Source organism: Scyliorhinus canicula, chromosome 5 (assembly GCF_902713615.1).
Source record: "Scyliorhinus canicula chromosome 5, sScyCan1.1, whole genome shotgun sequence".
NCBI classification, from domain to species: Eukaryota; Metazoa; Chordata; class Chondrichthyes; order Carcharhiniformes; family Scyliorhinidae; genus Scyliorhinus; species Scyliorhinus canicula.
In genome coordinates this window covers 201,874,157-201,898,101 of record NC_052150.1, presented here as the reverse complement: position 1 = coordinate 201,898,101, position 23,945 = coordinate 201,874,157, and the positions used below count along the sequence as shown (strand labels likewise).

Genomic DNA, 23,945 nt, shown 5'->3' with positions numbered 1-23,945 from the left:
ATGGGTTGGTACCTGGGACTTCGATGTTGTGGCCATTTCAGAGACATGGATAGAGCAGGGACAGGAATAGTTGTTGCAGGTTCCGGGGTTTAGGTGTTTTAGTAAGCACAGAGAAGGGGGCAAAAGAGGGGGAGGTGTGGCGCTGCTAGTCAAGGACAGTATTACGGTGGCGGAAAGGATGCTAGATGGGGACTCTTCTTCCGAGGTAGTATGGGCTGAGGTTAGAAACAGGAAAGGAGAGGTCACCCTGTTGGGAGTTTTCTATAGGCCACCTAATAGTTCTAGGTATGTAGAGGGAAGGATGGCGAAAATGATTCTGGAAAAGAGCGAAAGTAACAGGGTAGTTGTTATGGGAGGCTTTAACTTTCCAAATATTGACTGGAAAAGATATAGTTCGAGTACATTAGATGGGTCGTTCTTTGTACAATGTGTGCAGGAGGGTTTCCTGACACAATATGTTGACAGGCCAACAAGAGGCGAGGCCACATTGGATTTGGTTTTGGGTAATGAACCAGGCCAGGTGTTAGATCTGGAGGTAGGTGAGCACTTTGGAGACAGTGACCACAATTCGGTGACCTTTACGTTAGTGATGGAAAGGGATAAGTATACCCCGCAGGGCAAGAGTTATAGCTGGGGGAAAGGGCAATTATGATGCCATTAGACATGACTTAGGATGTGTAGGTTGGAGAAGTAGGCTGCAAAGGTTGGGCACACTGGATATGTGGAGCTTGTTCAAGGAACAGCTATTGCGTGTTCTTGATAAGTACGTACCAGTCAGGCAGGGAGGAAGGGGTAGAGCGAGGGAACCGTGGTTTACCAAAGAAGTGGAATCTCTTGTTAAGAGGAAGAAGGAGGCCTATGTGAAGATGAGGCGTGAAGTTTCAGTTGGGGCGCTTGATAGTTACAAGGAAGCGAGGAAGGATCTAAAGAGAGAGCTAAGACGAGCAAGGAGGGGACATGAGAAGTCTTTGGCAGGTAGGATCAAGGAAAACCCAAAAGCTTTCTATAGGTATGTCAGGAATAAAAGAATGACTAGAGTAAGAGTATGGCCAGTCAAGGACAGTGGTGGGAAGTTGTGTGTGGAGGCTGAGGAGATAAGCGAGATACTAAATGAATACTTTTCGTCAGTATTCACTCAGGAAAAAGATAATGTTATGGAGGAGAATGCTGAGACCCAGGCTATTAGAATAGATGGCATTGAGGTGCGTAGGGAAGAAGTGTTGGCAATTCTGGACAAGGTGAAAATAGATAATTCCCCGAGGCCTGATGGGATTTATCCTAGGATTCTCTGGGAAGCCAGGGAAGAGATTGCTGAGCCTTTGGCTTTGATTTTTATGTCATCATTGGCTACAGGAATAGTGCCAGAGGACTGGAGGATAGCAAATGTGGTCCCTTTGTTCAAGAAGGGGAGTAGAGATAACCCCGGTAACTATAGGCCGGTGAGCCTCACGTCTGTTGTGGGTAAAGTCTTGGAGAGGATTATAAGAGATACGATTTATAATCATTTATATAGGAATAATATGATTAGGGATAGTCAGCATGGTTTTGTGAAGGGTAGGTCATGCCTCACAAACCTTATCGAGTTCTTTGAGAAGGTGACTGAATAGGTAGACGAGGGTAGAGCAGTTGATGTGGTGTATATGGATTTCAGTAAAGCATTTGATAAGGTTCCCCACGGTCGGCTATTGCAGAAAATACGGAGGCTGGGGATTGAGGGTGATTTAGAGATGTGGATCAGAAATTGGCTAGTTGAAAGAAGACAGAGGGTGGTGGTTGATGGCAAATGTTCAGAATGGAGTTCAGTTACGAGTGGCGTACCACAAGGATCTGTTCTGGGGCCGTTGCTGTTTGTCATTTTTATAAATGACCTGGAGGAGGGCACAGAAGGTTGGGTGAGTAAATTTGCAGACGACACTAAAGTCGGTGGAGTTGTAGACAGTGTGGAAGGATGTTGCAGGTTACAGAGGGACATAGATAAGCTGCAGAGCTGGGCTGAGAGGTGGCAAATGGAGTTTAATGTAGAGAAGTGTGAGGTGATTCACTTTGGAAAGAATAACAGGAATGCGGACTATTTGGCTAATGGTAAAATTCTTGGTAGTGTGGATGAGCAGAGGGATCTCGGTGTCCATGTACATAGATCCCTGAAAGTTGCCACCCAGGTTGATAGGGTTGTGAAGAAGGCCTATGGTGTGTTGGCCTTTATTGGTAGAGGAATTGAGTTCCGGAGCCATGAGGTAATGTTGCAGCTGTACAAAACTCTGGTACGGCCGCATTTGGAGTATTGCGTACAGTTCTGGTCGTCTCATTATAGGAAGGACGTGGAAGCTTTGGAACGGGTGCAGAGGAGATTTACCAGGATGTTGCCTGGTATGGAGAGAAGATGTTATGAGGAAAGGCTGATGGACTTGAGGTTGTTTTCGTTAGAGAGAAGAAGGTTAAGAGGTGACTTAATAGAGGCATACAAAATGATCAGAGGGTTAGATAGGGTGGACAGTGAGAGCCTTCTCCCGCGGATGGAGGTGGCTAGCACGAGGGGACATAGCCTTAAATTGAGGGGTAATAGATATAGGACAGAGGTCAGAGGTAGGTTTTTTACGCAAAGAGTGGTGAGGCCGTGGAATGCCCTACCTGCAACAGTAGTGCACTCGCCAACATTGAGGGCATTTAAAAGTTTATTGGATAAGCATATGGATGATAATGGCACAGTGTAGGTTAGATGGCCTTTAGTTTTTGACTTCCCATGTCGGTGCAACATCGTGGGCCGAAGGGCCTGTACTGCGCTGTATCGTTCTATGTTCTATGTTCTAACTGTTATGCTAGCCAGTCATGCAAAATTCTGTGCCCGCTCCCTTCGGGGCCCAAATATCAGAAAGGCGGGACAGAGTGGGGATCTTTTCTCTAGGTATAGGATCAATGGGTAGATTTTGAAATGTGTTTGCTATGGTTTTGCTTGTTTGTAAATATTGCCCACTTCCTTCCGTAGATCCATGTCCTCTAGTCATTTTAATTAAATTTGTCCAAATTCCTTTCTTCTTTCTAATTTTACAGCATAATATTCTACAGCAAAGATTGCTGCAATTATAAATAGTAGGCACTTCTTCCCATACATGTAATGATGCCTTTGCTTGTTATGTGCAGCATTGTCCACTGTGTGGTATGCTGATAAACCTAAGATTGTATTTTCTAGTGACAAAGATTTTACTGCAGTATGTAAATGTCTGATTCAGCTGTTGAATGACAGCAAATGTCATTTTAAGAAAAAGTGAATGACTTTTTTATATTTCTGAATGTTTCCTTGCATAGAAATTTTTGACTTGTGTTGATGTAAACAGAAAATATATTTGCTGCCCATTGGATTTAATATTTTGTTGTCTGTCCTGCAATGTTTGAATGGATGTTTGTCATTAAATATTGATCTGTTCCTCCCTCCTCCCCCTTAACAGGATTACAGCCATAGCTCTTCTAGGTGATCCAGAGAAACCAGGCGCATCATCAGGCCTCATGTTGTCCAAGCAGACTGGAACAATTGAGATTCAGTATCTAATGAAGCAGTGGTCAGAACCTCATTTAAATGAATTGGAAACATTGCACTATATCCTGCAGAAAACTGCATAGAATTGTGTACAGATTTTGGAAAGGACTCTACGAGTTCACAACGTTTGCCCATGATTATTGGTTTGTAAATGTGCTACTCTTTGTACAGTCAGCTGTTTTTTTGTACAATTTATTTATACATTTTAATTATAGGACAACAGACGTACAAGGTATTTATAAAGCTGCTTGTTTTTTATGAATTTTTTTCCATATATAGACGTGCAAATACAATTTTTTTTGTAGCTCACGGAATATGCCAAGCTAGTATTGGAGTCATCCCTTCTCTTTTGTATCTCAACATTAGGATGTCAACAATTAAAATTGCCGATGTGGTTTCAAAGCTTTACGAATGCTCACATCTACTAAAATGGCATTTGATTATTTTATTACAGCACTGATAAAAGGCAGTAACTCTTGTATTTGTTAGTCATGATTACTGACATATGTATGTGTGTGTGAACTGTTGAATACAGAATTTATCTTCTCCCTGTGATTATAACATGTGACAATCACTGCTGTGGCTTGGCTAAGTCCCACTTACTAGTCAGGTAAATTGTGTTTCTGGCTGACCTTCCTGCATTTTTGAGGTGTGGGGTAAAATATTAGAACATTAATTTTCTCGTCATAATTTTATTTTGGTCCAGGTTATTCTAAACATGTGCATATAATTAGCCCATAATGCTTATAAAAATTCTGATTCTGTAACTGATTTCGCCTGTTTTGACATGGAACCTTGCGACTAGATCTAGGGGCACACGTATTTCTAAATATACATTGTATCAGAGAAATAAAAATAAACTAACAGAAGATGTAATTTCCTACAACATGAAGCTCAAGAACAATCCTGTGCTTGCTAGCATTTACCACATGTGACATTACTTTCTCCAACCAGTACAGCAACTTAATTATAGGTGGGACAAGAGAAGGTGGATCTACATCCTAGATGATATATAGGGCAATCCAGAGGGAACTGCGTGGGAGAAAACACTGAGACAATGGGAGCATTTTCATTGATTTTAGGCTTATTTTCCAGAAGATTCTGCTCCTTGGGGAAGGAAATTGCACTACATACAATAAATAGATGTTGTTTAAACACCAGGATTCCACCTGAAAGCTTGAGAGTTCAGTTCTGGGGAATGGTACATTCTCGTTTTTGAAATTGAGGATTTTCTCTGTGCCATGTATGTTTTATCCGTTTTCCCCATTGCTGCTCTGCAATGTTTGCTCATGTCAGCACATGAAGATAGATTCAGTGAGCACGGAAAAATTCTTCCAGCCCACACCAAAATGGGTTATGTATCTGAGGAGCAAGTGTATTTTTACCCCATGCAGCGAATTATCACAAATATGTAACGGACAGTTTTTAAAATCTGTTTAATTTAGACAGAGACTATGGCTCCAGAATTGTTCTTTGGTCATGTAATTTAAATATATATCAGCAATACTTTGCAAAAAAATAAAGTTTATTATCGTATTAGTTTTGCTCTGAAGGATATTATTGGTTTGAGAACATTCCTTACTCACTGATCCAAGCAAACATGATCCTTGGAACCCTTAATGACTGTAACAACACTGCTACTGCATTCCACTGTTTGGGGTAGATGCAAGCTTGATTTTGTTGATCGTAACAGTTAGCGCTTTGCTTTAAACTGCTAGTTGCTTCAGGAAAGTTATGGGCCTGAAATAAACTAATATAATATAAATAACAAATGCAAGTGTATGCTTTTTGGACCACATATGTTGTATGAAAATATTTCCAAAACAATTAGGGCTTTCAATGAAGATCTTTCTGTGAATATGAAAGGGAGAATGACCTGCATTTATATCGCCCCTTATACGATCATGGGACCCAAAGCGCTTTATAACCAATGACGTTACAGGAAGAACTTAAAATAGGCTCTTAAATTGAAAATCATACCAGTACATAAGTCAAAACAATGATCTCTGCAATATTACCCATCAGGCAGGAGATGCAAAAGTCTGAGAACACGCACAAATAGATTCAAAAACAGCTTCTTCCCCACTGTTACCAGACTCCTAAACAACCCTCTCATGGACTGATCTGATTAATACTACACCCCTGTATGCTTCACCCGATGCCGGTGTCTATGTATTTACATTGTGTACCTTCTGTTGCTCTATTACGTATTTTCTTTTTATTTTCTTTTCTTTTCATGTACTAAATGATCTGTTGAGCTGCTCGCAGTAAAATACATTTCACTGCACCTCGGTACACGTGACAATAAACAAATCCAATCCGAAGTACTTTTGAATTGCAGTCACCATATTAATGTAGGAACTTGGCAGCCAATTTGCACACAACATGCAAAGTCTCTCAAATAACAACAAGATTGACCAGATAATCACTTTTGTAATGTTGATTGTGGGATAAATACTGGTCAGGTCAGTGGCATTATAGGTCCCTTGGAATCTGTAAACGAGAATAATCAGATTTACCGCTGAAGAAATTTTACTTTTTGGTAACTTTTACTTCAACACAAGTCAGAGCTAATGTAAATCAAAAATAAATTAGCAGGCAAATCATACATATTTTGCTTCCATATGAGGGAGCAGATGAGGCCTCTGTCTTTGCAAGATGGCACCTCCAACAGTGCAACACTTTCTCAGGAGTGTCAACCTTGATTTTTGTGCTCAAGTCTTGGAGTGGGGCTTGAGCCCATTACTACAAAACAAATTGGCAAAATTCAACCTGGCATACCATCCATCTTAGATATTCGAGGCTGTGCTTTGATAAATTTGTTCTTCGGATTGAGGTGAAAATAAATTCATTCACTCAAAAGATTATGAATATTTGGGATTCTCTACCCTGGAAAGTTGTGGATGCTCCATCATTGAATATATTTAAGGCTGGTAGATTTTTGGTCTCTGAGGGAATCAAGAAATATGGGGCGTGGCTGAAAAGAAGTGTTGATATATTTTGTCGCATGCATATATTTATTATAAATATAACTATTTATGTCCATATTCCTATTACTGATTTTGATTGTATTGCTGTCAAGAGTAGCATGAAGCTATCTAAGTATTGCATATTTTAATTAGAGTAATTTCAATAACATTTTTAAAGTACATAGGTAATATTGCAGAGACCATTGTTTTGACTTATGTACTGTTATGGTTTTCAATTTAAGAGCCTATTTTATGTTATTCCTGATAAATGCAGAAATAGAAATAGACTTTGTTCGAAAGTGTTCAGTTTTAATGTACTTTGTGAAAGCAAAACATAATAGGTTGATCAGCATGCGGGAGAAAGACAGCTTCAAACTTATGATGAGTCAGATGGAAATACTTTTTTTTTAATGGCTCGTTGTGTAGAGCTGTTTGACAGTGCATTTAAGGCTGTAAAAATGAGAAACTTCATGGCATTACCAGAACCCTAACAGATGGGAGTTCGTTGAGAAACTGTATGTCTATATTTCTGGTCACCTAATCTCTGGAGCAAATTATATTATTGCCTTTTACATGTTGCAGAGGCGAGACTGAGTTAACATCAGGAGTAGTGCAGAAGGAGACCAATTTGACCCATCAAGTCTGCACTGACCATTTGAATGACTTCTCTACCTAGGCTCTCTCTCTCTCTCTCTCTCTCTCTCTCTTCTCCCCCCCCCCCCCCCCCCCCCCCCCCAATCCCCATCCCCATAACTGCATAACTTAACTGCACATCCCTGGACACTAAGGGGCAATTTAGCATGGCCAATCCACCTAACCTGCACATTTTTGGACTATGGGAGAAAACCGGTGCACCCAGGGGAAAACCACGCAGACACTGGGCACTGGGAGAATGTACAAACTCCACACTGCCAGTGACCCAATGCCATAATTGAACCTGGGTCCCTGGCACTTTCATAGAATCATAGAATTTACAGTGCAGAAGGAGGCCATTTGGCCCATCAGGTCTGCACCGGCCCTTGGAAAGAGCACCCTACTTAAGCTCATACCTCCACTCAATCCCAGTAACCCCAATAATCTTTACACTAAGGAGCAATTTAGCATAGCCAATCCACCTAACCCGCACATCTTTGGACTGTGGGAGGAAACTGGAACACCCGGAAGAAACCCACCCAGACACTGGGAGAAAGTGCAAACTCCACCCGAGGCCAGAATTGAATCCGGGACCCTGAAGCTTTGAGGTGGCAGTGCTAACCACTGTGCCACCATGCCACCCTATGATGCAATGCCATATGACTATCTGGTGGGAAGCAGTAGAACGACCTTGTGTAGAGTACTTAGATGTATATAAATAAAGAATTTTTTCTTGTCTATTGTGACATTCTTAGGGTAACAGGCAAACCCAAAAGAAACATCACCTGGACCCCCAATACAAGACAAAACATGGTGGCTTCTGTCAACTATTTATGCGTAATGTGGTGGCAGTGGACAGTGTGTAAAGACCCAGAAAATGCCAAGAGATGACTACAGACCTGAGTGCAGATCACAATCAAACACCAAACTACTGAAGTAGCAACAGATGCAGAGCTTTGGGTAAGCAAGTAGTCTATATTGCCACTCCCAGAACTGTTCTGAAGGACCGAGAGGCTGGGACAATTGGACAAAGAACATTTTCTACATACAGAACAGCTTCATGTTTGCTTCAGGTTGGCATAAGAAGGAACAAAAGGATCAAGTCAGTACTTTATGGAGTAGAGACCATAGCAGATGGCATCAGTGAGGCTCCAAGCTCGTATGAGGAAGTGCTCCAGGCATTTGATTCTTACTTTAGTGTTGAATCAAATTGATTATTTGAAAATTTAAGAGGAGAAAAATTGGCAAATCCATGGACTCATTTATTGTACGGACTCATGGAGTATAAATAAGTGATCATAGGGTGTGACATCCTGTCTGATCTTTTGCAAATGAGGAAGATTCATCTTTGTTAAAGGCAGTACAAATAGCACGACAGACAACTTGGGAAGCTAAACAGAGCGGGTGGGGAAAAAGTTTTTTTATTTGTTCAGTGGTGTCGCTAGCTCGGCCAGCATTTATTGCCCATCCCTAATTGCCTTTGAACTAAGCTGTTTGCTCGGCCATTTCAGCGTCAACCATGCTGGACTGTAGGCCAGATAAGGATGGCAGGTCTCCTCTAAAGAGCATTATCCATAGAACCCCTACAGTGCAGAATGAGGCTATTCTGCCCATTGAGTCTGAACCAACCCTCCGAAGGAGCACTCTAGGCCCACTCCCCCAACCTATCCCCCTAACCCTGCACATTGATCGTGGTCAATCCACCCAACCTGCACATCTTTGGATTGTGAGAGAAAACACATGCAGACAGGGAGAGAACTGCAAATTCCGCACAATTACCCAAGGCTGCAGTGCTAACCATTGTGCTGCATTAATGAGCCAGATGAATTTTTAGTTCCAGATTTTTATTGAATTCAAATTTCACCATCTGCCATGGTGGGATTCGAACCCCGGTACATAGAGCATTACTCTGGGTCTGTGGAATACTCATTGAGTGACAATAGCTCTCTGCCATCTCCTCCCCGTAATGTCTCTTGGAAAAGAAATGAGTGAAGTTATTCAATATATCTGACAAAAATGAGAGAAAGCTCAGTGAGGCAAAAGCCTGTAAAATCAGGAAAGAACCATCATCCTGAGATGCTTTCAGTGATGCTCTCGGACAGGGTTTTTCAAAGTGCGGGTCACAACCCACCGATGGGTCGCAGGGGGGTGTTGGGATCAGCCATGAATGCCCCCGCGGTGGTCCAAATTGTGGGAGAAGCTTCCAATGGCCACTAGCAGCATTTCTATTCAGCAAGGTGACCGCTGCCACCTTTTAAATAAGGAAATTAGGCTGTGTGTAGTCTTCCAGCCAGAAGCGGCATCAGTGAGCAGGGCACATGCCTTGTATATATGTGCTTTTGGTGCCAAATCACGGAGGAGTGCTTCCATTTTCTAGCTGCTAGCAGCAAGTAAGGCAAGTGGACTGTGAAGGTGACTTATTTTCTTGCAAGTAAGAGACGACCAGAAACACAAATAGGCAGAAACACTAATCGCCAGGATCTCGCAACTGAATCTGCTGGAGAGAGGAGCTTCTCGGGCAGCACAGAGTAGTGCTAGTGTTAGCTCTTTATAGAGCTTCGGGACATCTGGTTAACAGCCTACAAAGAAAAAACTTAACTCTGGAATAAAACAGCGTAAAGATGATTTCTTAAAGAACAACTGTACCAGCCTCCCCGAACAGGCGCCGGAATGTGGCAACTAGGTGCTTTTCACAGTAACTTCATTTGAAGCCTACTTGTGACAATAAGCAATTTTCACTTTCACTTTCAAAGAACAATAATAATCTTTATTAGTGTCACAAGTAGGCTCACATTAACACTGCAATGAAGTTACTGTGAAAATCCCCCCGGCGCCTGTTTGGGTACACTGAGGGAGAATTAAGAATGTCCAATTCACCTAACAAGCACTTCCTTCAGAACATATGGGAGGAAACTGGAGAACCCGGAGGAAACCCATGCTGACACGGACAATGTGCAGATTCCGCACAGGCAGTGACCCAAGCTGGCAATCAAACCTGGGTCCTGGCTCTGTGAAGCACCAGTGCTAACCACTGTGCAACCGGGCCGATGCAGGACAGGAACAGGTCCTTTGGCACTCCAAGCCTGACCGGTCATGATACCAGCCTTTGCCAAAACCCTCAGCACTTCCTTGTGCCGTATCCCTCTATACCCATCCTATCCATGTGTTTGTCAAGATGCCTTTTGAATGCCATTAATGTATCTGCTTCCACAACCTCCCCTGGCGACGTGTTCCAGCCACTCACCACCCTTTGCATTAAAAGAACTGCCTTGCACATCTCCTCTAAACTTTGCCCCACGGACCTTAAACCGATGTTCCCTGGTGCCTGACCCCCTCCGCCCTGGGAAAGCGTGTCTGCACATCCGCTCTCTCCCTGACCCTCAATCTTGTAGACCTCTATCAGGTCACCCCTCAACCTCCATCTTTCTACTGAAAACAGTCCGAGTCTATTCAGCCTCTCCACATAGCTAACACCCTCCAGACCAGGCAATATTCTGGTAAACCTCCTCTGCATCCTCTCCAAAGCCTCCACGTCATTCTGGTAGTGTTGCGACCAGAATTGTGCGGCCTTACCAAGGTTCTATCTAATTGCGGCTGTGCCAAGGTTCTTACTAAGGCCTGACCACATTCCTTGTATGGTTTTATCACGTGTGCCAATGTAAAGTCCATGTGTGTTATGCAGAGAAGTGCTGGCAAAGGAGAAGAGAAATTCCAGATTTTGAAAGAGAAATCGATGAAAAATTCCTCTTGAGGTTGGGACCCCAGAGTCACTGATTAACTTCGCTGACTCCAGGTTAAAAAACCACGCTGTTTTACATGACCTTTTAAAGCACATTAAAACACACCAAAAGCCCATGAGGCTGTTAGCATTCTGAAGTAGCATCTTCCTGGAGTATCCCGTGCTGAGTAAAACAAGCGTTTTGTTGCTATTGACCTTCACGATGACCTACATGTGCGAGGTTGGATTTTCCGTTCTCACAAAAATGAAGGCGGCACAAAGAATCTGACTGAACTCTACACATGATATGTGCATTTCCCTCTCCTTCTGTGAACCTGATTGGAGTGATATTGTGAGGACCGAGTAGATTTCCCTTTTATATAGGTCTCTTGACCACCCCACCCCCCTCGACGTGACCCCTTCAATGCCCCAACTCACCTTCCAGGGGTCCTCGAGTCCTCTCGCACCCCACCACACACCGACTTCTCCCCCGGGCCTGACCCCCAACACAGGGAAAAATACCAGCTTGGCACCTTGCTGAAAGGTAAGTGAATATGGCGTGTGTCACAAAGGCTGCTGGTCTGTAGTGAAGGTGGGTTGGCGAAGGCCAGCTGAAGTGGGTCATAAAAGTCAACGGGTTGGTAAAATTGGATCCAGGAAAAAGAAGTTTGAAAACACCGCTCTAGGAAATGCTGGCTGTGATTTAACTAAAGAGAAGCAGTCCGCTCTGGGCAGGAATAGAAGCGGCGGGGAAGACCTCACTATCGAATGGCACACTTTTTTCGGCCATCAGTGGAGAACACCCTGCTGAGGCAGCACTTAGCCGCATGCCCTGCACTGAGGAGTTCCGGCGTGCAAAAAATGCTGCGCCAATCTCTTGACCCCCCCCCGAGACCTCTCCAATGCTCCAACTCACCTGTTGGGGAGTCCTCGAGTTCTCCTGCACCCTACCAAATACCGGCAGGCAGCCCCCACCCGGACCCGATATCTGGCGCGAGGAGAATTGCCAGCTTGGCACCGTGGTACTTTGGCACTATTAGCCTGGCACCCTGGTAGTGCCCCTTCCTGCCTGGCAGTGCCATCTGGGCACCCTGGCAGTGCCAGGTTGGCATACAGGTGGCACTGCCAGGAAGCCCAGGTGGCACTTCTAGGCTGGCAATGTAAGGTACCAAGTGGCATTAGTGTCAGGGTGGCAGCCTGGCCAAGGACCATCCACCGGAGGGCCCAATTGTCTGGGAGACCCCCCAAGTGGTGGTGCACCTTGCCCCTGTTTGTGGGGATTGGCACTAATCGGCACTTGGCTGAGTCTCAACGGTGATGTCGGTAGATGTCGGTTGGCCGTACGATCAGGCGTCAGCATAGTTAAGTTGGTTCTCACACTCACTGGGTCCTGCCCATTGATCTTGTGAGGTGTAACGGCCAAGGGGAATCCTGGGTGAGGCCTCAACCTGGACCTACCGGCCACGTAGCGCACCCCCCCCCCCCCCCCCACCTCCTGATTCCAGTGGGACACGGCTGTAAATCACATCCGCTATAGTGAGATTCTCCAGGAAAACCCAGTGCAAGCGGGAAGAATGCCCAGCAGGGGGAGCTTAGTGCCACAAGTGGCAAAAGTCTGCAGATCCAAGGTTTCTATACCTCATAGGAAGAAATAAATAACAGCCAAACCAAAACAAATCCAAGAAGTGGATCCAAAAGTCACAGAAAATAACAAATAACCTCCTTAGGAGAAGTTAATGAAACAGAAAATAATTACTGGAGCATTAGCTTAGAAGTTGGTGAACATCCCACATAATTCAAGTTAGATATTGGTACATATGTTTCAGGATTATCTGACGAAAGTAAATTGGCTTAAAAATATCATGTTACAGCCGTCCTTTATCAAGTTCCAGGCGGAACTACACTGAAAGTACTCAGCCAACACTTGGCAAGGTTAAGGTAGAAGGATTAAAAAACCTCTGCTGTGTGTGATAAAGAACCAGGAGTTTTCATTACTTAGCACTTAGCAGAAAAGCATCTCGCAGTTTAGGTTCACTTATAAGGCTGATGTAATTGCTGACAGGCACTCTAGCGAGATATTCAGAAATTAATTTCCACCCCTGTTTTCAGGATTAGGAAAGCTGAAAACACAATATCACTTAAGGGCAGATGTGAAGTGTCTCTTCACTGTGAGGAAGGTCCTTATCCCATTCTTAGACAAAGTCAAGAACGAGATTGAATATGTTATCGAACGTGGGATTAGCAACCATACCGACAAAGTGGTGTTCTGTAATGCCAAAGCCTAATGGTTCAATTAGAATATGTGTAGACATGACTCAATTAGATATGTCAATAGAATGCGAGATCCACCCGATGGCATCGGTGAGTAAAAGTCTCACCAAAATAGCAAAATAACTCTTCACAAAATTGGATGCTAGCAATGGCTTTTGGCAGTTGCCACTGGACAAAGAATCCAGATTGCTAAATACTTCCATCATCCCATTTGGTCATTATTGTTTTAACAGTTTATCAATTTGGAATTCCTCTGCACCTGAAGGATACAGGTGGTTGGTCGAGATAGGTCACGTGATCATCGCCGGCTTGGAGGGCCAGTGCTATATTGTTCTTTGTTCTATTTGTTAAGCATTCAAAGACTAACCCTGTGAAGTGTGAGACTTTGGAGGGGAGATGTAGGACAATGTATATAGTTGGGATAAAGACTTGGGGGGGGGGGGGGGAGATGTAGATTAAAGTGTTAATATTTGGAGTCCCTGCTACTGGTGTGACATTGCACCATGAATACATAATTAGTTACATGACTTGAGGCAGATCTGGTGGGAAGTAGAAGTACAACCTCTGGCCCAACCTGGTGACACGTTGAGGCCATTGAACCTCGTGAGAGGCCTCGCACGTGATTTGTGATGCTCGGAACAGTCAATAAAATCTCGCGAGGTGTCACGATCTGGATGTCGCTGGGCAAGATCCAGATTAGCATATTTAAGTGAGTCATTAGGCCCGTTTAAATATGTCTGCACGGGATATTTCTGGTGCCTAGGACCTGGAAGCCCTCACCAGGGTGCTGTTTAGCTGATTTCCATAAACGTGGACCAGGCATAACACCACCTGGGGGGGGGGGGTTCCTATGTGGCACTGCCCACAAGAGGTGGGGCACGGGAGGGCTCAAGTGCCCCATAAGAGGTAAGTTGGGTGAAGTGGGGGGGGGGGGGGGGTCCAGAGGCTGTGGTGGAGTCTCTGAGGTGGATCAGAAGATTGGGATGGCCTTTAAAAATGGTAACTCGATCTGCGAGTACACTTCCTGCACTAGCGAGCTGAGCTCATCAGTGCAGGAACCAATGGAAGTGTGGCCTTGGTAGGGCGTTCTCTGCCGGGCCAAAAAAAAAGGCCGTTCAATGGTGGGGTGTTTCTTGGCGCCTGTAGCCACCAAGAAACACCCCACTAAGCGCGCCTCAAACGGGACTCTGTTTTTGTCCGGTTGAATCGCACCCCTTGCGTAAATTCCTGCAATGTATATAGATGTTTAAATAAACAGGAACAGTTTTTAGAAATAAATGCCTGTAGTGGCATTCTCAGAGAAACTCTGAAGAGACCCCAATCAGACCCTGAATCCAAGATGAAACAAGACTAATATCATTTGGGATATCCAATTTACGAGGAAAGGTTAATGAAATTGAGCTTGTTCTTTTTGCAGAACATTTTATTTCAAAGTAATTTGAGCTGAAGGGTATTGACAACTTTGATTTTGACAAATTAGAAAAGGTTCTAATATCTGGCCGTAGGTCAAATATTCAGAAGCAAAGCAAAACCTCCATTTATATGGTGCATTAATATTATAATTTCTCAAAGTCCCTCATGCAATTAGTTACTTGCAGATGTGTGTAATTTGCACATGCAAATGTAGCAGTTTTCATTTAGTAACATGCGACACACTTAGGGCTGAATTTTACAAGGGCAATTGGGACCCTGATGGGGTGAAAGCAGGTTCCTAGCTCGCACATGACAGCAGCGGGACCTGCTTGGCAATGTTACTACAGGCGTCCTCCTATTTGGCCATCTGTTTTACAGGCCCAAGATGCTGCCGGCCCAATCAGAGGGCCAGCAGCTCTGAAGCCTGGGCAGTGCTAGAGGGAGAAGTGGTTGATTTAAACTGGAGACTTTGGCAGCCAGGAAGTTAAGAACAAATATCAGATGTGGTAGAGTTCAAACCCCTCCGGGGAAAATCATTGGAACTGCTTTTCCTACCTGTGGCCCACATTTGGTTTCATTAAACTACTCCCTCCAACCACTCCTGTCGGCCTACAACTAGGATGCTTCTTCAGTTTAGCTGGTGACCTCCCCACACACCATAGAATAGTCTTTAATTGGGACTTTGATTATGGAATTGGCTGCCTGCACCAAGATGCTTCTGGTCATGTCATTGCAAAAATGCTCAGATTTTCTTTTTATTATTCGTTCATGAGACGTGGGCATTGTAGGTTGGGCCAACATTTATTGACCATCCCTAATTGCCCTTGATGGGCAGTTAATAGTCAACCACGTTTCTGTGAATCCGGAGTCACATATAGGCCAGACCAGGTAAGGAGGTCAGATTTCCTTCCCTAAAGGGCATGAGGGAGCCAGATGGGTTTTTATGACAATCGACAATGGTTTCATCATCACCATTAAACTTTCAATTCCAGTTTTTATTAAATTGCCGCAGTAGCACAGTGGTTAGCACTGCTGCTTCACAGCGCCAGAGTCCCAAGTTTGATTCCTGGCTTGGGTTACTGTCTGTGTTCTCCGTGTCTGCGTGGGTTTCCTCCGGGTGCTCCGGTTTCCTCTCACATATCCCGAAAGACATGCTGTTAGATCATTTGGACATTCTGAATTCTCCCTCTGTGTACCCAAACAGGTGCCGGAATGTGGCGACTAGGGGCTTTTCATAGAAAATTCATTGCAGTGTTAATGTAAGCCTACTTGTGACAATAAACATTACTCTGGGTCTCTGGTTTACTAGTCCAGTGACAATACCACTATATCACCGCCTCCCCATGGAGGATTAGATCAGGGAACTGATCTGATGTGGGTCCCTGTGATTTTACTGACTTGCCCATCTCCCAGCTGGCGTCCTGGGGCATGTAAAATCCTGACTCTGGAATGAGATAAATAACTAGCTATCTATTTTTTGCACATTATTTGCAAAGGAAACGTTGGTCAGGACATTGAATCTTGCTGCTTTATCAATAGTACCATAATGTGTTTCCATATCGAATAACCATTTCATCCCAACAGTAGTACTTCTGACATTATCACATTCCCTCATCATTGCAATGCAGTGTCACTTCTGTTCATAACACTCTTGGAGTATAGCTCATAAGAACATAAGGAACAGAAGACAGGAATGTGGAAGTCTGTGTCCAGTGGGGTCCCACAGGGATCAGTGTTGGGGCCCTTGCTGTTTGTGGTTTATATCAATGTTTTGATATGAATGTAGGAGGGTTGATCAATAAGTTCTGAGGACCAGAGGGACCTTGATGTGCATGTACACCAGCCCCTTAAGGTAGCAGGCAGGTGGATATGTCGAAGTATTTCAAGGCAGATACGGGAGCACTCTTTGATCAATCTTTATTGACATGTGCACATGGAGGTCAACACAGTGAGGTTCACCATATCACTCTATCTTAGTCCAGTGAAGCAGAAACATTTATAGCTTGATTAACCAATTGAATTAGAGTTGCAGTCTAATTCTTCATTTGCATGTCACACACACACCGATAATATCACAGTTAAACTTTCATTTTAGGCCAATGAAAGGACAGTAATTCTAGCTAATAGTAAACAGGGCAACTGTGCAATAGAAGAGCAAGGTCTTTCCATCTTCCTTTTACGTAATCATCTCCCCTCTGCTCTTGGAGGCTATGGTAACTATCTGAAAAGAGCATTTCTGAGAAAGCAACCCCCATGTCCTGTCTCCACAGACTTGGGTCATTCACTAAGAGACAGGATGTTATGAATTCCATTCTAACTTATCTCCTTCGCTAAGGAACAGGATACATGAATTTCATACTAACTCATGTCACTTGCTAAGGAGCAGTATAATATGGATTCCACAGATACAGTGGTTAAGAAGGCAAATGGTATACTTGCCATCATTAGCTGAGGCATAGAGTTTAAGAGAAGGGCGGTTATGCTGGAACTGTATAAACATTGGTTAGGTCACAGCTAGAGCATAGAGTACTATGTGCAGTTCTGGAATCCACATTACAGGAGGGATGTGCTAGAACTGGAAAGGGTGCAGAGGAGATTTAGCAGGATGTTGCCTGGGCTGGAGAGTTTTAGTTATGGAGAGAGATTGGATAGGCTTGGACTGTTTTTCTTGGAGCAGAGGAGACTGACAGAGGACATGACTGAGATGTATTAAATTATGAAGGACATAGATAGACAGCGAGAAACATTTCCCCTTGGTGGATGGATCAATGACCAATGGGCATAGATTTAAAGTAAAGGGCGGGAGGTTTGGAGGGGATGTGAGGGAAAACCTTTTCACCCAAAGGGTGGTGGGAGTCTGGTACTCACAGACTGGAAGGGTGGTGGAGGCAGAGACCCTCATAACATTTAAGAAGTATTTAGATGTGCACTCGTGATGCCAGGGCACACAAGACGATGGATCAAGTGCTGGAAAATCGGATTAGAATACGGTTGTCTTTGACTGACGCAGACGCGATGAACCAAAGAGCCTTTTCTGTACTGTAGAGCTTTGTGACTCGAGGACCATATGGCCAGTTGAGCCTGCCAGCATTCAATATGATCATGACTGAACTTGGGTTTTAATTCTACTTTCTCTGTACCATTCGATTCCCTGAAAGTCCAAAAATCTGTCGGTCTTAAATATATTCAATAATCGTGCAGCCATAGCCCTGGGGTAGAGAACTCCAAAGATTCACAAGCCTTTCAGGGAATACATTTCTTCTAATCTCAGCTCTAAGTAATTTACCCCTTATCTTGAAACTATGCCTCTTGTTCTAGATTCTTCAGCCAGGGGAAGCAACCTCTCAGTATATATCTACCTTGGCCAGCCCATTCATAGTCTTGAATGTTTCAATTAGATCAGCATGGCAGCACGATAGCACAGCAGTTAGCACAGTTCCTTCACACCTCCAGGGTCGCAGTTTCGATTCCCAGCTTGGGTCGCTGTCTGTGCGGAGTCTGCATGTTCTCCCTGTGTGTGCGTGGGTTTCCTCCGGGTGCTCCGGTTTCCTCCCACAGTCCAAAGATGTGCAGGTTCAGTGGATTGGCCAAGCTAAAGTGCCCTTAGTGTCCAAAATGGTTAGGTGGGGTTACTGGGTTAAGGGGATAGGGTGGAGTTATGGGCTTGAATCGGGTGCCCTTTCCAAGGGCCAGTGCAGACTCGATGGGCCGAATGGCCACCTTCTGCTCTGTAAATTCTATGATTCTATGATCACCTCCCATTCTTCTAAATTCCAAAGAATATGGGCTAATTTACTCAGCCTCTCATCATATATAGCCCCCTTATTCTGGGGCCTAATCTAGTGATTCTTCACTCTACTCATAGTATATATTTCCTTAAACATAGAGACAAAAACTACCCACAGTTTTCTAGGTGGATTGGATTGGATTTTGTTTATTGTCACATGTACCGAGGTACAGTGAAAAGTATTTTTCTCTGAGCAGCTCAACAGATCATTAAGTATATGGGAATAAAATAAAATAAAGGAAAATACATAATAGGGCAACACAAGATACACAATGTAACGATATAAACACGCATCGGGTGAAGCATACAGGGTGTAGTGTTAATCAGGTCAGTCCATAAGAGGGTCGTTTTGGAGTCTGGTAGCAGCATGGAAGAAGCTTTTTTTGAGTCTGTTGTTGCATGTTCTCAGACTTTTGTATCTCCTGCCCGATAGAAGAAGTTGGAAGAGTGAGTAAGCCGGGTGGGAGGGGTTTTGATTATGCTGCCCACTTTCCCCAGGCAGCGTGAGGTGTGGATGGAGTCAATGGATGGGAGGCAGGGTCATGTGATGGACTGGGCTGCGTTCATGGCCCTCTGAAGTTTCTTGCGGTCTTGGGCCGAGCAGTTGCCATACCAGGCTGTGATGAAGCCAGATAGGATGCTTTCTGTGGTGCACCTGTAAAGGTTGGCAAGAATCAATGTGGACATGCCGAATTTCCTTTGTATCCTGAGGAAGTATAGGTGCTGTTGTGCTTTCTTGGTGGTAGCGTTGATGTGGGTGAACCAGGACAGATTTTTGGGGATGTGTACCCCCAGGGATTTGAAGCTGCTAACCATCTCCACCTCGGCCCCGTTGATGCTGACAGGGGTGTGCACAGTACTTCGCTTCCTGAAGTCAATGACCAGGTGTGGTCTCACCTAACTTTCATACAAATGTAACAAGATTTCTTTGCTCTTAAACTCTAGTTGCCTTGCAAGAAAGGTCAACCTGTCAATTTCTGTTTGTTAAGATAACGGACCGGACCGCAACATTTGTTAGGATATTGCAAAAGAACCCCAAATATTTTTTCTTAATTTCTAAAACTGTGAGGAAAGGATACTTCACCCCAGAAGTGATGATGACTCTGACCAATAGATATCTTCAATTTAAACAAAGAATTAACCACATAATATTAAAGACAATGATTCTCAGTTTCAGCGGGTAAATGCCGGCTCAAACGGAGAATCCGTAGGAGGCTTACGTGAAAGAAATCGGCGCAAACCCCTCAACGATTCCGGTATCGGTGAGGGGCTAGTAGCAGCGCCGGATTAAACTCCCGGCTCCCGCGCCGAAAACGGCTGGAGAATAGACGGGTCCCTAGCTGCGCATGAGCTCGACTGACGACCTATAGTGGTCGCACTGTACAACAAGGCGCCGGCCGTGTGTGCACCCGACCTGCCACCCCCCACAAGTCCCCCCAGGCCTCACGGCTGTCCCCCGGCCAGCGGAACGGCTCCCAGCCTAGTGTGGCGACGCTGGACACAGTCCGCAGCTGCCACGCCCCGTTCCTGACTGCTGAGGCCACATGTGTCCTACGCCGTTGGGAACTGGCCCATTAGGGCCGAGCATCACGGGAGGGACTGCTGATGATGCGCTAATGGCGTTGCAATGGCGCACGCTGTGCAACGCGATGACACCATTTCCGTGGGGACAGAGCATGGCCGACTGTCGTCAAACTGGCCCCGGCCCCGATTTGGCCAACGGAGTCGATTCTCCGCCCGATCGCTGATTACGATATCAGCGTTGGGCAACGGAGAATCCAGCTCCCTAACTTTATAACAGTTAACATCAGTTAAACAGTTGTTAAACAAAAGGAAAAACTTGAAATTACTATCTATACCTGCTACTAAGTCCAATTAAGCAACCCAATACAGTTCAAATGCCACTGATAAAGTTAACAGATTACTTGCTTAGCTGTGTAGAGACTTTTGGAGAGAAAGACCCTTTCAGGAGCAGAACAAGTACACTACTACTCAACCTGGTAGCTTTTGGCCAAATTGCTGTTCAAATTATAATCCATCTGTCTTGTGAGACTCAAATCCCATGGCACACCCAGGCTTTGGCCTCTTCCAGACCCTTCCATCAGGCAGAATATACAGAAGTCTGAAGACTCGCACATCCAGACATAGGAACAGCTTCTTCCCCACAGTTACTAGACTCCTCAACGACTCTCCCTCGGACTGATTTATTCCCTGTAAGAACACTATCCATGATGCCCTATGCTGCTCTTGGTCATGTATTACTTTGTTCGGCCCTTGTTCCGCACTATAAGCAATCGCTATTTGTTGATGTAGCATTTGGCAATGTACTCTGACAATTATTCTTTTGTCTTCTCGGTAGGTACTGTGTACGTTCTTTCGGCCGCAGAAAAATACTTTTCACTGTACTTCGGTAGATGAGACAATAAATATCAATCAATCAATCAATCAATCAGATCTCGTGAGGTGTAACGACCGTTGGGGATCCCGGAAAAGGCCTATCTCGGGATCTATCAGCCACGTCCCATCCCAATTTCGGCAGGACCTTGTTAGTAAATCATGCCCTAAGTAATTCTTTGGGAGAATTCCACCCAGAATGTTGATTCATATCTGCTTCTAAAGAGAAACTGCTTGAGAACTATAATAAATTGGGTAAGTAAGAATGGGGAAAATCAATAAAGGCTGAGCTTCATGGCTTTTGTTCCCTCACCATACTAAATCCATGGGCGGGATTCTCCGACCACCCGCCGGATCAGAGAATCGCCGGGGTGGGGGGGGGGGGGGGGGGGGGGGGGGGCGGCGTGAATCCCGCCTTCGTCGGCTGCCGAATATTCCTGCGCCGGAGATTGGGCGGGGGCGGGAATCACGTCGCGCCAGTCGGTGGCTGCTGGCAGCGCCCCCCCCCCCGGCGATTCTCGGCCCACAATTGGCCGAGTGGCCGCACGTTTATTTGCTGGTCCCGCCGGCCTACATTAGAGTAAGTCCTTACTGGCGGGACCTGGCAGTGCGGGTGGCCTCGGTGGGGTGGGGGGGGGGGGGGGGGGGGGGCGCGTGGGGGAATCTGGCCCCGGGAGGTGCCCCCACGGTGGCCTGGCCCGTGATCGAGGCCCACTGATCTGCGGGCGGGCCAGTGCCGTGGGGGCAGTCTATTCCTCAGCACACGCTGGCGTCCCGCGCATGCGCCAACTCGCACTGGCTGGCAGAGGCCCTTCGGCGCAGTTGGCATGGCGCCAAGCTCCCCCCCCCCCCGATCTTATTCAATAAGATCATGGTTGCTCAGATTGTGGCCAACTCCATTTTATTCCTACCTCCTATGCCCTTTGACTCTCTTGTCAAACAAAAATCTATCTGACACAGTTTTAACAATATTCATTGGCCACCACTCTCTGTGGAAGAAAATTCCATGGACTCGTGACCCTCTGAGAGGAAAACATCTCCTCATCTCTGTCTTAAATGTGGGACCCCTGTGTCCCCGAGATCTCATCTCTCCCACACATCCTCTCGGCATCCAGCTTGTCAAGTTCCCTCTGGATCTTACGTTTCAATAAGATTGCCTCTCATTCCTCTAAACTCCAGTGGACACATGCTCAACGTGTCCAACCTTTCCTCATAGGATAATGAGGAAATGGGCGGCACGATAGCACAGTAGTTAGCACTGTCGTTTCACAGCTCTAGGGTCCCAGGTTCGATTCCCGGCTTGGGTCACTCTGCGCGGAGTCTGCACGTTCTCCTCGTGTCTGCGTGGGTTTCCTCCGGGTGCTCCGGTTTTCTCCCACAATCCAGAGACGTGCAGGTTAGGTGGATTGGCCATGATAAATTGCCCTTAGTGTCCAAATGGGAAGGGTGGTGTTGCTGGGTTACAGGTATGGGGCGGAGGTGTGGGCTTAAATGGGGTGCTCTTTCCAAGGGCCGGTGCAGACTCAATGGGCCGAATGACCTCCTTCTGCACTGTAAATTCTATGTCTATGTCTAATCTAAGGAATCAGTTGAGTGAGCATTCTCTGAACTGCTTCTAATGCAATTTATAGGAGTTACTCCGGGCTTGACTAATATGCTGAAACTCCAGAAGCGCGCTCAATAACGGATTATTCCATATTCATATCAGTGGTTTGACTGCTTTTGAATTGTGCAAATTAATGCCAAACTACCCTCTGTAGACACAGATAAACAAAAAATGCTTTGTTCAAGTATAACAATTGCTGCCAGCAGAGGACAGCTTTGCTCCTTGATATAATTAACACTGAGATAAAGGCTTTACAGGGATCAATTCACTTCAGGAGCTTAGTATTTCCCTAAACTTTAGTGCTGTGGAGAGCCCGTTATATTTTGAGAGCACCTTTCATAATCAGCACCAACTTTAGTCTATTTTATGACCTTTTTTGAAATAATGCAATTCCAATGATTCATCACTGGGTCAATGATCATCAGATTATTTCACCAGAGTTGCTAGAATAGAAAAATAAAGCAGGAAAAAAAACCTTTCAGGAAATCATTTACCTTTTCCTTCCACTACTGTCCCTACTGGGTTTTGTTTGAGGTTATTTTTAACATGCTGCTTGGTGCTTTGAGCAGAGGAATTTTCAACTAGAATTTTTTTTGGCTCATGTGACTTTAGAGTGCAATTTAATGTATGGGACCAGTTCCCACCTATTGGTTGGAGAATCAGTGAGAACCCCATATCATTTATCCCTGGGAGGTCATGTGCAAGTACGAGGCAAGCAGGCACCTGTATGGACAGCTCAGGCTTTCCATGCAATCAAGTCCCATAGGTCCGGAAATTCTGCCGCCGAGAGCTACCGACCAATCAGAGGCCAGCAGCTGTCCAGTATCAGCAGCTCCACTGGCAACACTGGTTTCTCCCATGACAACACTTGGGCCTACCCTGAGGACTGCCACTGGACCTCTAGATAGAGGTGAGTAGGGGCAGGATGAGGGCAGAGGGAGGGAGTCACTGGTTGGTGACTAGAGGAGGGTCAGAAGTAAGGACAAGTTTGCTTTCGGTTGGCCCCGCTCATTCTTTTTTCTAATTCATTTACGGGATGTTGGTATCACTGGTTAGGCCAGCATTTATAGCTTCTCCCTAGTTGCTTCAGAAGCTGCTGGTGAGCTGTCTTCTTGAACTGCTGCAGCCCCTGTGGTGTAGGTACACCCACTGTGCTGTTAGGCAGGGAGTTCCAGGATTTTGACCCAACGACAGTGAAAGTACGGCGATATATTTCCAAGTCAGGATGGTGAGTGGCTTGGGAATTTTGACATGGTGGTATGACATTACATCAGCTGCCCTTGTCCTTCAGAGGGTAGCCGCTGTGCGTTTGGAAGGTGCTGCCTAAGGAACCTTGGTGAATTCCTGCAGTGCATCTTCTAGATGGTATACACAGCTGCTTCTAGTCATTTGTGGTGGAGGAGAGAGTGAATGTTTGTGGAAGGGGCTCAAATCCAACAGGCTGCCACATTCCTCAATTGGGAAGAGCATGAGGGATCCCTCCCCCCCACACTATGCCACAGGCAAACTCAACAGTGATTGCAGGGCCATTAACCCGCACGGCAAGTTCCCTGTCTGCTGCCAATTGAATAGCAGCGGTGGCAGGATGAGGCCCAGTGAAGCGTTTACTTTAAGGGCCTTAA

At 45.3% G+C, this 23,945-nt stretch overlaps 1 protein-coding gene across 5 annotated transcripts in view; it reads left to right on the top strand.

The window, feature by feature from the left end:
• The window catches only part of dync2i1 (dynein 2 intermediate chain 1), a 143,133-nt gene extending 138,062 nt beyond the window's left edge, over window positions 1-5,071 (top strand). For all 5 annotated transcript variants that reach the window (XM_038798357.1, XM_038798356.1, XM_038798355.1 and 2 more), the window contains one exon: window positions 3,444-5,071. In XM_038798357.1, the coding sequence (XP_038654285.1) occupies window positions 3,444-3,615 (172 nt within the window). In that variant the 3' untranslated portion in view covers window positions 3,616-5,071. The remainder of the gene's footprint in view (window positions 1-3,443) is intronic.
• Window positions 5,072-23,945: the final 18,874 nt, after the last annotated feature.